Genomic DNA, 14,794 nt, shown 5'->3' with positions numbered 1-14,794 from the left:
TGACCGTTTCATAAACATTACACATAAAAAGTTCCTCGTAGAAGACAGCTGCACACACACACTCACAAACACACACACAAACACAGGCACGCACATACACTGTTCTGTGGTGGTAAATTAAATTCAAAGTTCTTAAACCAATAAACTAACTAACAGCAAAGTGATGTAATGTTGCTGGCAGGAACACCACATGCCTCCAAGCGTTTACTAAGGTAAAGAGAGTGGACAACAATTATCCACTTGCACGGCTGCTCTCTGCCTCCGTCATCATGAGGCATCGCGAATGTACAGAATACAAATTATAAAAAATGGAAATTGTACAGGTGGTAATGGGATTTTTTTTTTTCCTTCCGAAGAATGTATCTCTGATATCGAACAAAATAACACTGCATAAGTGTCTCTGCATTCAACGTAATGATCCATCCTTTCATACCTTAGCTGCAGACAATTATCTGGTGTTTTGGCCAATTCAGTTCGTAGCTCTGTGCTCATTGCTATTGATCTGTTGGTGTAAGTGTGGACAGGAAAATCTTCCCCGATGCTTGTAAATTGCCGACTGATCAGCTGATATCCTGCTGCTGAGTTCTCCCCATAGTTCCACCAGTGTTTTGAAGTGTTTTTCGAAAACCAATGAATGCTTCATTTCGAAGTTATATAGTCTTTTTCCACATTAGTGTCAAGCATGTTTTGTTGAGAGAATAACCACTTAAAGGGTGGTCTTATGAGCTAAAGTAGATGGGACACATTATCAGATGTATCCTGATCCCTCAGGAGGGTCCCAGCAATGTTCCCTACCCAGCCAATGGCAAAGTGAAATGTACTGGGGTACTTGTAGCAAATGAATGCACTACCTATATCCTCAGCATCCTTTAACATGGAGTCGTTTAGCAGTCTCCACACGCTCTTCATTATGTACCGAATATGTTCACTGATTGAAGTGTTCTCTTCCCCGTAGGCTGCACAGCGATTAACATATGAACAGCTTCTGCGTAAAGGCATGTCTTAAATAACTAGTTCTCAGTCCCCGTCGGGCTTATTTCTGTTAAAAAAAATATGAATTTAGACAATAAGATGTCACATCGGTCTCCGTGGATTGCGTCTATATGTTTGAAATTGAAATGCTGACTTTGTTGAATCTGATTGGTATGCATACGCAATTCCCTGCTGCAGAGTAAGAACTTAATGAACTCGGTAAAAAGGGGGAAGTTTCACGTTTATTTATTTTTTATTTTGGATGCACAACGTTGTGTCACCTTTGCTGTCGATGATGTGAATGGATAGAGGGCAGGGCAGGCACATTAATCATTTGAAAATGGGCTAATCGGAAGAGAACAAATATGTCAGAAGCTTTCCTGGGCTGGGTGTGTTAGAGGGGGGAAAATCAATGTAGTGTCTAAAATCTGCTTGCGCTGGAAGTTTGAGGAGAGCGCTCATGGCCTAGCTTGATAGTTCCAGTCTGCTTGTCTCGCTACGCGCGCGCGCGTGCGTGCGTGCGTGTGCGTGTGTGTGTGTGTGTGTGTGTGTGTGTGTGTATTTTGGCACTTGTTTGTGTATTTGGAGTTTGGCGGAAGTGCAAAAGGAAAGAGGATAAAAGAAAACAAGGTATTAAACACTCCACACAATGTTGGATACCCTCTGATAGGAGATTTGCTTCGGTGTTCAAGCCCTGGGAGATTGCTTAGCACATCCACACACATACTTTACAGAAAAACACACAGTTTTGTTTTAAGCTGTGACAGGCGGAAAACTTGGCGCCTTATGACACTGCCACCGAAAAAAAAATTCCAGTGCAGACATGGTTGTCACTTTGTGTCTGGGCTAGCTAACACATGACCAAGCCAAACTCTATATCATGCCGTCGCTTTTCAGGTGTTTTCCAGTGAAAAGCTTTTTGTGAATAGCCGCTTGAGTTGTGGTTGTCCACAACACAGCCTGTCCACAATACTGCATTCAGACATGGGAAGATACATCGCCAATGATTTGTCAAGCTTTTTTAAAGTGGTTAGTGGGAGCTTTTGTCCATGCTCTTAGCTCTGTCAAAGTTTTGCATTGGGAGAAAAATAGGGAAAAATTGCATGTTTGGGTAGCGCCACTCTACCGAGGAGGACTGTGGGTTATTGTTTATGGGGCTCTAGGGATGTCAGATAGGCGATAGGGCCAATGCTTTGGTCGTAAGTTAACTATCTTCTCAACAATGGGCTAGGTTGGGATACATTCTAATCAATTTGTCAAAGTGGGCTTGATTGGTGTCCATTTTATAAAATTATTGCAAAATAATACTTTATCATTTGGACCCCATATTAATTAGATTTACTATCTACAAGGAGCCTCGGCACCATTTTTTTCTACACTAGGATTATTAAAAGCATTTCCAAAGGAGCCCTGCAGCTCTTTAATTTCACAGATTGGTCGAACGGAATCATTGCTTAACTAATGAACTTATCAATGAGTCTTACACAATGACATTTCTAATCTGCTAGGAGTCTTTATTAAATTGCTAATTTCTAAATAACGCAATTATTATACTTTTATTAAAGAGCCTCGCCATTTTCTCTTTGTGTAGCTCGGGTCTTCGTCTTATGGCTGATTAAAGTTATATACTGACAGTGAAATCTAAAAAGGCATTCACCTTAATGAAAAATGTTCTGTTCTGTTTTTTTTATTTCAGTTTTATTTGGTGCAAGTTTAGAGAAAAACTTTGACTGTTTGACTTTCTTCACCCTCCATATTTGTACATGTGATTCCATTAGAATGTTGTCAGATAATGTGAACAACTGATTACAATCTCGTTCGATACCTTTGGGCATTGTTTATGAAGAAGTCACAGTAGTGCATAGTGTTCATTATGCTTTACATCCTGCTGTGTATCATTCAGCCTTGAGCTGTATTGACAAAGCTTTATGATTTTGTGTGTGTGTGTGTGTGTGTGTGTGTGTGTGTGTGTGTGTGTGTGTGTGTGTGTGTGTGTGTGTGTGTGTGTGTGTGTGTGTGTGTGTGTGTGTGTGTGTGTGTGTGTGTGTGTGTGTGTGTGTGTGTGTGTGTGTGTGTGTGTGTGTGTGTGTGTGTGTGTGTGTGTGTGTGTTTTGAGTAATGAAGGTAAAAACAAATTGAGCTGGTTGTCTTATTAAAGCTGTAACGTGGCTGGGTGGTCATTTAGAGCACCTTGCCATTACTATGGATTGTTATTTGAAGAGTGCTGTTGTCCCCTTTATGTAGCATGCTGCAGTATTTGTGGACATTTAAGTCAGTGAGCACTTCTTTAGTTCTGTTCTTTTGATAGTTCATTAATATCAATGCTCTGTCTTTGTATTTGTGTGAGAATGACTAAGTGCACTGCAATATAAGGCCAGTGAGAAGGCTTTTTTTTATTCTCTTTTCCTTTCTTGCGGCAGGGTTAGCAATTTATATTCATATCTGTTTATATGTAGCAGTGGGCAGAAAAACAAAACATCTACATAATACAAAATGTTAACTTTACCAATACTCCCCCGTCTTGTAAATTGAACCAACATAACTCTAGTACTTGTCCCCTAGGCTTGAAATATGATCCACACTAGGGGTGTGCACGTGTACACGTGTACACGTGTAACCGTTTAGTAAATCATAACCGTTTAGGAAAAATCAATAAACGAAAACCGTTTAAAAAAAAAATTTCAAATTTCAAATTTTCTTTTTTTCAAAGTTGTTAAATATGTTCTGGAGACACATTTATTGATTGTACATCACTAGTAGGCCTAAACTAATTGGGGATGATAAAAGCTAGTCTGCCGAATCGGTCTGTCCCTCGGCGAGTGTGTGAGTGTGTGTATCGGCGCACACACACACACACACACACACACACACACACACACACACACACACACGGGGAGTCGCCGTGCCGGTGCTCGACTCACAGCCACGGAAGAGTGATGAAAGATAACCTAAAGATTAAAGTTACTCGGTTGACGTGAACTAAGCTCGTAAGTAGCCCGAACTTTATAACACCTGTTCAACCTGCATGAACGTGGACATGTAGAAAGCGATAGGCTATATTAATCAGGAAATTAATGAAGGGCGATTATGACGGCGCACATGTCAGGCGAACGTGTGTGTGTGTTTGTGTTTGTGCCATGGACCTATTATAAGAGGTGTGTAAACGAGCGTAGTTCATTTCAACTGTGTGTTTACAGGCGAACAAACGCGTATGTGTGTGTGTGTGTGTGTGTGTGCGCGCCTACAGGACGGCGGGCGCGCGAAGACAATGACGTCACGGTTAACCGTGTACACGGAAAAAATTCCGTCGTGTACACGGTTAGACATTTTTGTAAACGTTCACACCCCTAATCCACACACATATACAAATTCAACAAGATTGATATCAGCAGAGTTGATAAAGAATATAATGAGTGTGGCGCACACTGTCTTCATGAGAATACTTTCTGGCGTACCACTGCTGTCCTCCATCCATGTCAAACTGCCATCCAAATTCTCTCCACTATTTGGAAATTCACCTTTTGATGTTGTAGTCAACTTTAGAGAAAAACCTTTTGGTTGCATGTTGGGTTGAATTCTTACTGTGACTTATAGAGTTATTTAGAAGGTTTTAATTGTTGCTGCTGCATTTACTTACTAATTTAAATGCAAAGGGGACATACATTATGTAATATTCTGTAATCTATATACCAATGTTTGTCCGAGAAAAAATATGTCATCACCAGTGTTGGGAATAATGCGTTAGGTAACGCCGTTCTTTTTTCAGTAACGGGGTAATCTAACTAATTACTTTTTCCGTCGTTACAACGCCGTTATCGTTACTGAGCGTTAAATGTGGTGCGTTACTATGAATTGATTGAATAAACTGTGTAATCCGAACACACCCCTGGCTCCATACTGCACAAACTGCTAGTGAGGAGACCGGTGTGTTTTAAGATGTGTTTATTCAGTGTGGATGACATTATAACTGTCATGGCCAAATCTCTCCCGGTAGACACTTTCATATCGTCCACGATATGATATCGTCATATCGCCCAGCCCTATGCACGTTATTAAACTGCCACGATTCGCCGGTTGCAACAGCTGTTTAGCGTGTCATCACGAGCCGAATATTGCTATTATTCTTTTCCTGGGATCTGTATACTGATGTGCATGTTAAAGAAGGAAATAAACATAGGATAAATCCTTACTCCTCCTCTCATCGTCTCATGCTTCATAGTCTGACGTTTTTGGCCTCAAGTGGTGATTTAGCCGACACCCCTGAAGTGAATCCAGTGATATAGCAGATCAGCACGGTACATTCAGCAGTTTTCTCTACTACTTTAGTTGAGAACAAAATACTTGAAGTGCAGGATAAACCTCTTGCTGTCTGTTGATGTGCAATACATATTGAAGGTTATGTAGCCTACAAGTAGGCCTACCTGTCTGTTCTAGGCCTACTCATTTCAACTGACTTGTGAAAACTGCTCAGAAAAATCCAAAAACAGTAGGCTAACGCAAATAGTTGCTTTCCCTGGTAACTAATGTATTCTATTATAAAGTAATTCAGTTACTAACTCAGTAACTTTTTGGAACAAGTAGTGAGTAACTATAACTAATTACTTTTTTAAAGTAACGTTCCCAACACTGGTCATCACACATATACACCAATTTATACTTTCTCTTTTACTGACACTATCCTAAGGGGCTTTCGGAGCTTTTGTTTCCCCAACATTCAGTTTAATTAATAAATCCACCCGGGGCATTGTTTTAATTGAAGCCTCTGAGCTGTGAGCAAACCAATAAATATAGCCACGTTCGTCTTCATCGGGGCTGTGTCGACAACATATGCTGTACCGGCTCGGTGCGGTCTATCATCTGGCCCCATGTGTGTTGAGCGGCATTGTGACTGTATTTATTCACTGGTTATCCCCGCAGATTGCCGCGAGATCCTGCTGCCGCTGATGACGGAGCAGCTGAAGTTCCACCTGGAGAAGCGTGAGGAGCCCAAGCCCTGCTGCCAGCTGCTCAGCGACATCCTGGAGGTGCTTTACAGGAAGGATGTGGTGAGGAACGCTACTCTCTCCACAGCTTTGTTCACTTTGAAATTCTCTCCAGGATAAACGGTAGAACAACAAGGGAATCAACAAGTCCCTCCATAAAAGAAGAGGGAAGTTGTGGCGAAGTGGGTATGGCGGTCGTGCACTGGAGTGCCCCCCGCCACATGTCCAAGTGTCCATGGGCAAGACACTGAAGTCTGAATTGTTCCCGATGGTTAGCTTTGCACCCTGCGTGCTAGCTGCTGCTATGAGTGTATGAATGTGTGTGTGTGTGATTGGGTGAATGTGTACAAAACAATGTAAAGCGCTTTGGGTCTGTGAAAAAAAAACAGGTAAAATCGCTGTATAAGTTTCCATTCCATCCAAGAAGCACGTTTACGCTGTGGTTATTTCTACTGAATAGCTACTAATCAGTGCGCTGTTCTTAATGTATTTTTTTTCCCTGCATGCCCTGAGAGGAGCAACATTTTTACAGCAGTTAATTTACTCACCTGCAGAGTTGGCTGTGCATAGTCATTTGTTGCTCATGGTGGCTAGAGGCCTTCTCGAACAACATGAACGAGTTGAAAGAACAGGTTGTCAAGAGCCTGTATGTCATATCAGACTACCTTTACTCAATGAATTCTACAGGATGATTGACACGTTGAAGTCGTTAACAGAGCCAGTTATGCAGCCAGAGAAAGCTTGTAGAGAAATGTCATGTCCATTCACTGTTTTTCCAATTAATAAAGTTTATAAATTTAAATATTAATAAAGATATATCATCAAAACTCCAAGTTCCCAGATCCCAAGGTGATGTTTTCAAATGGGTTGTTTGTCTGACCAGCAGTCCAAACTGCCAAAATGTTTCATTTACAATAACATAAAGCAGTAAAACGTGACACATTTTAATTTCCGAGAAGCTGAAAACAGCTTATTGCTAAACTTGATACATGACTTAAAGCATTTGTGGTCAATCTCATCCATTAATGAGATAATCAGAATACTTGATCAGGGTCCACATCCCTCCCACACTCTGGCTTCAGTTTCAGATCTCCCATGCATACACACACACACACACACACACACACACACACACACACACACACACACACACACACACACACACACACACACACACACACACACACACACACACACACACATACACACAGTCAAACACTGAGCTGCTTCACAAGTGTGTTTCATCCTCTTCCATGCCGGGAGCCCTGATGTGTCCCTAAGGTCCTCTCACACTCCCTGCCATTGATTCCAGCAGCCTGGCCCCCCACACTTCACTCTGCTTGGGATTATCCTCCTCTCCCACTCGGCTCTGCTTCTCACTCACCCTCTGTCTCTTGTTTTGATGCTTCATCTCCCTGCCCTTGCTTACTTTCAGAGGCTTAGTTGCACAAGTAAACAAGAAAAGATGGCCACTGTGGACACATCTGTCCAGTTGAGATTCTGAGTTGTCAAATGACATACACAGTGTTAGGAAAAAGGATTATTATTGTACATGTTCTCCTTAAAGGTGCAGTCAGTGATTCTGTTTTCAAAATCACTTTGTCAAAATCAGTGAATATCTCCTCACGATAATGTTTGTCTGTAATTTGTGTGCGCTGAATAATCCAATGTTAATACAAAGCCTTAGCTTTGTAAACGGGCATGTTACTAGCTATGGTGGGCCCCCTTTGTTTACATACCCTTTGTTTACATACTATTTTACAGCACCTAGGCCATTTATTTACACCAGTGATAATTTTCAGCGCACACACAGTATGGACAGGTAGCGGATCGTTTGGAGATACTCACACATTTTGAAAAAGTGATTTTTACAACAAGCTTTCCCCCCAAATTGCTGACTCCACCTTCAAATAGTTATATTCACACATAAAATATCATTCATATATATATATATAATATTCATACTCTGGGTAAGTGCAGGGAGTTTATACTGGGTGGTATTTTTCTGTGGGAATCATGTGGGGTTTTCACAAAAGATGCTGCTTCCCTTGCTGCTTCCCTTGCTGCATCGGAAGGCACTATCAGAAACTTCATTCTCAGATAGTTTATTCTCCCCCGCGCTCCTCCCTGATTGTGTGAATGTCTGTGTGTGTGTGAGTATGTGCACAAAATCGCGTGCATGAGTTTTTCAGCTGCAGAAAGAGCTGTATAAATTATTAAAGGTGTAGGTTGGTTGATGCTGCAGAGCTCGGCCTGCTTAGAAGATTCCTCCCACTGACAGGTAAAGACAGTAGGGAAAGAGCCCTAGTCTCACTCAAACACACTAATAAGCATGTCCGAGGAAAATTGTGTCACTTTTGACACTGGCTCAATTGATTCAATCTTTGTAAAAGTTAACAATGTTACTCCTGTCCTTGTGTCCTTCTTTGCTATATATGTGTGTGTGTGTGTGTGTGTATGTGTGTTGATATGTGTGTCTGTTTTCTTTTGCAGGGACCCACCCAGTGGCATGTTCAGATCATCATGGAGAAGCTGCTGAGGACGGTTAACAGGACAGTCATTTCCATGGGCCGCGATTCGCCTCACATCGTAAGTTTTTCTGATTCTTCCAATATAAGCTGTAAAGCAACATCTAGCTCTGTTTGTGTTGTGTTGGGTTTGCTTTTGCTCTTGTTGTCACACATGCATTATCCTACACTACACTACACTACACTACACACAAACGTTTGTATGGCTATACTTGAAAGGACACTCATTTACATAGCATTGCCTAGCTCATTGCCCTAATGCCTAACCACAACCTTTACACTAACCCACACCAAAACTCAACCTAAACGGAACCTTAAAACCAACTATAACATTTCAAACAATCCTTTGAAAGTATGTACTAAAGTCAGGACGGCCTCACTTATTTTTCTTTTTACAAAGACCTCTCTCCTAAGGTCTAAAACTCAAATTCGTCCTCACAAACATAGATGTACAAGTACACATACACACTCCAAATCAGAGGTCCCTGGACCACAGCCAGCGTAACTCCCACAGGCCCACTGCGACTCCAATTCCATTCCAAAGCTATCATTAAAGGTAAAGTCTACCTTGGCCGAATGCTTCCACACAACCTCTATCTGAGAGTGGCTTTGATCCGCTCATATCCTTCTCCATCCAGCCGTTTGTGTGCTGAGCTGTGTATGTGTGCCTGGTCTTTGTTGTTTCATCATTGCAGGGTGTGTCTGATCCCTCATTTATTAAAACATTTCTGATGCTCCGCGCTGTAATCTAATCAGTGTACACACACACACACACACACACACACACACACACACACACACACACACACACACACACTGCTGTTAGCATCCTTCTCCCAATCACCCTCTCAGCTAGAGCTTGGTTGCAATCAAAGCAGTTATCAGTCATCGTGTAAATATGCTGTCTGCATTATGTGCGTCGCAAAGCCTTCATCCGAGTCCAAAGAGTCCAATGAATGTCAACTTTTGTATTCCTCGCCTCGTTCTATTGCACGCTGTGGATGTGAGTATTCGTTAGAGCTGCATGTCACTTGCGATTTGACATTGAAAGTGAGACTTGGGTAATAAACCTATGTCGTTTTTTACCCTTGGTTTTAAGATGGGGATTCCCCTGAGGGCACTTAAGGGTACTTTTACTGCCCACTTAAATTCAGCTAAGTGACGAGATAGACATTTTCTCCTGATTTCAAGTATGCGTCATTTAATACTGATTGATTGTATTGACGCTGTTACTGGTCGGTGTAGCGTCCTTTTTTTTCTGTCACAGGTTATTTATCTACAGGGCGCGCGCGTGTGTGTGTGTGCGTGTGCGTGTGCGCTCCCGCGCATGCACGGCACCCTCTCCATCTGGGGAGCAGCAGCTAATGGCATCACCTGTTTAAATGGAAGCTTATCTACTTTTATTACTTGCCACTGAGCCACACCAACAAGAGAGCAGTTTAATAAAGCCAACAGTACCCAGAGTTGTCAGCCACTAATCATCCAGTGTGTGTGTTATGTCATTGCTGTAATACGGCCCCACCATGGCCTTTTTTACTCTACTTCATTCATTCTCCATCCCTCTCACATCTTTCCTTTCTTTCTAAGTCGCAGTAAAGTGAATTGGTCCCTCCATTTTATCTCTCCCCTCGGTGCAAAGGTATTTCAGCAACGCACTTAGCTAATCGCAAAAGACCTCTGTTGTGTAACAGATTTGCCGGCGTGCATCGCGGCGCATCATGTAGAGCTAATGAAGCCGTGAGTTGAGCTGAGGCCTCCCTGCTGCCCCTTTCCTCTCTCCCAGCTGCCTGGAGGGGGACTAGGACTACCCATCTCCTCTGACTATACTCTAGACTCTTTGCGCTCCAGTCTCTTCTTTGTTTATGCCTGGGCTGCATCGTCTGGCCTGGCTCATAGTCGGAGAGTTAGAAAAAGTCGGATAAGGACTGGATGTTACAATTTGGACCCGCTGCCTTTGCGGTTCTCCTGTTTACTCTGCTGCCCCCCCCCCCCCCCCCCCATCTGCGACAAAATATTACGGTTTATTCACTTTAATTTATTTAAAGTGTATCTGTTCCAATACTTTTGCTTGCCTAAAAATGTGGTGTTCCTTTTCAAATAATGATATCTTCTCAATTGTGTATCAGATCCAGATGTGAATACCTGGAAATGAAAGCTGAAATGTTGAGCTATTGTCTCATATTCATCTTTTGGTGTCAAACCCAAATGTTTCCAGTCTACAGCAAAAATAAAGGAATTGGCCTCACTGTTCCGATACTTATGGAGGGGACTGTAGATGAAATAGCCCTGCTTCCAGCACTGGCTGCTGAATGGCCTGAAAGCAGACCAGCTCATTGTACTAGTTAATGAAAGTGCTCTTCCCATGAACCTCCTATGGCCCTATTGAGAGTATCTACTCATGTATGTGCTGCCTATCGAGCATACTTCCGTCCCTATACAAAGCTTGTTTTTATTGTCCCTTGTGAACCCTGCCTTTTAGTCGACCTCTATAGGTAGCTACACAATGTACTTGACCACCTAGACATTAAGTAACTGTATAATATTTAGCATCGGTGTGCAGTGTCCTTTTTTCCCAGTGGCAGTTAGAGGTCACATCAAAGTCTTGTCCTTCTGGAACCACCACGGCTCTTTAACACACACACGTTATGGTATTGGCTACTCGGGACGTAAGCGGGCTTTTGAAATCACTGTGATCAATACGTTTGGTTAACGGCTATGAGAGCCAATTATTGCAGCTGGAAGTGTCGTTGCTTTTCCAATCAGAGGGCTGTGTTGTTGCTGCCGCTGGGCACCGCTGCCTACTCTGCAGGCAGATTGCGCGCCCCTGCTCACACACAACATCGCAGCCAACCACCACCGACCTTGTACTTCTGAGTGGCAGCCACTTACATTTAGATTTATGCATTAACGTTCTACTCCGTCTCCCATCTCTCTCTCTCTCTCTCTCTCTCTCTCCCTCTCTTCCCTTTCTCCTCTCTCCCGCCCGCGGTGGACACAGAATGTTGATGAGGATGATCACAGCGACGGCTCGGGGTGGGCGTCGGTTTTTTGTTGCGTTTTGTCACTGCAGTGCTACGCCTGTTAGCAACTTAGACACAGCATCGACACATATTTGCGTCCTCAGACATCTTAGCAGGGCTGTGTATGTCTTTATATTCATGTCCATCCTCACACAAGGTTGAAATGAGTTCTTGTGAATTCATTTGCGATATAGGAGCGGAGCAGAATCATTTTGGCTGTCCCTGCTAAAATTACAAAGTTCTACCTTTCATGCCCTTGAATTATATTTCCTCCGTAGTTTAAGCTTTTGTATGAGGCCTTCACATACACAAGGATAGGAAGCTGCAGCTGGAAAAATCAGTATGTCAGTCAGACACTGCCTTCTCCTTTTAAGTTCCACCCCAGAACATTGAAACACTATTTTAATTTTTTTTCTAATGCTGTCATGTCAGCCGAAGTGACCTTTGCATATTTTGGTATACATTGTCACCAAACATCTAAATGTCAAAATAATAATGAAGTACACCTAACAGACCCAAGGATAATTTGAAAACACTGCAAGCCAGTTGGTTTTATCTTAATCTTGTCTGAAATGACCTATTGAACTTTACATAGCGGTAGTTTTTTTTATACCACTAACAGATAACAAGTTTTGGGGAGAGTTGGCCACAGGGCCTCTCATTTATCCTGAAGATTTTCCTGCAGTGTGCAGAAGGAATCGAGTGGAAAGCTGCAGAGGAACTACTTTATGTTATTGATTGACAGCATGGGGCCGAGCGGTTATAGGGGCTGGAGCCCGTTCTTTTGCTGCATGCACTCACCAAACGAATATATTACAACAAAGCCATCTCAATGGCGTCTTTTTAAGATCCCAATCCTCCCACCTGTCTCTTGCTCTCTCTATCACTCACTCCTTTCTGTCTTTTTATATCCGTTTCTGTCCAATATATCTTTCTCTCTCTTCCCCCCCCCCCTCTCTCTCTCTCTCTCTCTCCTGCTGGCCAGACTGCTGCAGAGCTCTTACAGAAAAAGAAGCATAGTGAGATATGGCACTGCATCATAATGCCTCAAACATGCACTTATCACTCTCTCCCACTGCACCCTCTTTTTCCTCTCTCCTGCGCCGAAAAACTTCCGAGTGTTCTCTGCGGGTGTATCAACACTACGACCACTCATGTCAGACGTGTGCTCCCTTCGCTGTCAGCACTGCGTGAAAAACCACAGGGACTCTTTAGGCGATGCTCTTCACCTTCAAACCGCAAAGGGCTGTGGTTAAAGAGTGTAGGATACGAGATGTGAAGCTTCACTGGTTGTCTGGTTTGTAACCCTCTCAGTACTCTGCTGCCAACATTCAACTGGGAGGGGGTTGTGGTGGGGAAAGGGGCATTGTGGCCCTCGAGCAGCACTAGTTCCTGCTACACCTTCCTGCATCCGTGGCAGGGTGACTCTGCATCTCTGGGGCATTCAGTCAGAGCTTTGTCCCCAGCTTACCTCACGGTTTCACCTCATTGCTGATCTACGCTGACAATCAAGGCGGTTCGCACACCAACGCACAAAACGTGCTCGGAAAGTCCAAAGGCGGCATTAAAGTGAGAAAGACTGGGGCAAGAACCGCGCTTTGAGTTTAAGCTTTGGATCAGAGGCAGGTTCTAAGGGAGGTCGGCTTCCTGCATCACAAGCCCTCTGGTGCTTATCCCCCTGTTGTATTCTGCCGCTCGTGTTGAGCCCCCCCTGCTACATCAAAGGGACGCAGGCAGGGCGCGGATTTTAGGTGGATTTTTTTCAACTTCGTTCGCTGAATTTCATCACGTAAGATTGTGGAGTTGATTTGTTTTGCATACAGAGTATTCAAACTATGGCAAAGTTAAAATGATAGATTACAGGGTTGGCTCTCTCAAATGAAAGAAAAAGTACATCATTACCGTGTAGGATAGTGTTTTCATTTTAGTTTTGCCTGCTAAAGTTTTGAGAAAAATTTCAATCACAGCATTGGAAAAAATTACAATTAAGCACTTCAAGAGCGACATATCTTTCCAGAAACAGTCACAGTGACACTGGATCATTCAGATCTCACCATTCCAAAGATGTCAGCCTTCATGTAAGTCCCATTCCACCATGCTACTCACCGCTGTTTGCTACAATGCTACGCAAATGATACACGGTCTTCTTCGGACTTTGAGAGCTCTGTAGATGTCTGTTTTTATTTTTCATATTTTGCATATTAAATATCTTTTCTTTTTTTTCTTTTTAAAAAGACAGTATAAAATACACAGTATTGCACATAATAAATCAATTGCACTTCTTTAAGGTACAGTTAAACATCTAGTTCTCTCTCGATGCTACAGCGTAACTATTGAAACAAAACCAACCCGGCATGTACAAGAGTGGAGGTGTGGATGTGGGCAGCATGTCGGAGCTTGTGAAGGTCAAACCAGTGATATCGAGCACTTTACCAGATATTGTTGTGACAGTATATGAAGATGTTTCTTTTATGCCCCTTGAAAGCACGTTGGCGCATTTCCTGTCTTTCGGGGCAGTGTTTTTGGCTTGAGAGTGACAGTTTTATTCTCCTGCAGACGCTGCTTGTTGTGTTCTTTTAGATATTGGCTGCTTTCCCACTCATTAAAATGGTACATTAGCCCTATTTTATGCTATACAACATATATTTCTATATAGTAAAAGCAAATATTATTAGGCTGTACATAGTCTTAGAACCCTGTATGGAGGCAATGCACAACTTTTTATTTTACAATCGAATAGATGGGAAGCGATGAGCAGGAGCTAATTATTCAAAAAGTTGTGGAGAGAAAAAAAAATAAAAAAAAAAGTTTTTTAAATTTCCTTTTAAAAATTGTTTCTTTAAATGCTAGAAAATATTCTGCAAAATCCAAGTGTTGTAAAAAGCATGCAAGGCTACACGCCTGCCACCCTGCCCTGTAGAAGCCCTGGTTGTGTTCAAAAGTGGCACATTCAGTCACTCTGGCTTGGTGGATATCGCAGTAGCTGATGCAGGATACTGCAGCAATACAATCACAGCTATCTTCTATAACCCCTCTCGTGTGCTAATAACCAACATGATTTATTATACTTGGTTCGTGACCGAAACGATAAAGGTTCTTTAAAACTTTTCCTCTTTGAGCCAGAACACTCTATAGTTTCATAGTGATGCATGAGGTCTGCCTGTAGGGATTCCCTCTTTTCTATATGGTATCGGGTGTCGATGACCATATGCATTGTGAGGTTAGTAGGAACTAAGCTTTATGTATGACAAGGTAGGTATTAAGAATCAGAAATTCTTTACCTCCTTTTCAC

At 42.5% G+C, this 14,794-nt stretch overlaps 1 protein-coding gene across 1 annotated transcript in view; it reads left to right on the top strand.

Annotated features, from left to right (window-relative positions):
* dock1 (dedicator of cytokinesis 1) overlaps window positions 1-14,794 on the top strand; it is a 172,877-nt gene that overhangs the window by 56,402 nt on the left and 101,681 nt on the right. The window contains exons 26-27 of the mRNA XM_080049354.1: window positions 5,890-6,017; window positions 8,448-8,543. Coding sequence (XP_079905480.1) covers window positions 5,890-6,017; window positions 8,448-8,543 — 224 coding nt within the window. The remainder of the gene's footprint in view (window positions 1-5,889; window positions 6,018-8,447; window positions 8,544-14,794) is intronic.

Source organism: Ammodytes marinus (genome assembly GCF_949987685.1).
Source record: "Ammodytes marinus genome assembly, chromosome: 20".
NCBI lineage: Eukaryota > Metazoa > Chordata > Actinopteri > Uranoscopiformes > Ammodytidae > Ammodytes > Ammodytes marinus.
Note: the sequence above shows the minus strand (reverse complement) of the source record. Positions and strands in the feature narration are given on the sequence as shown.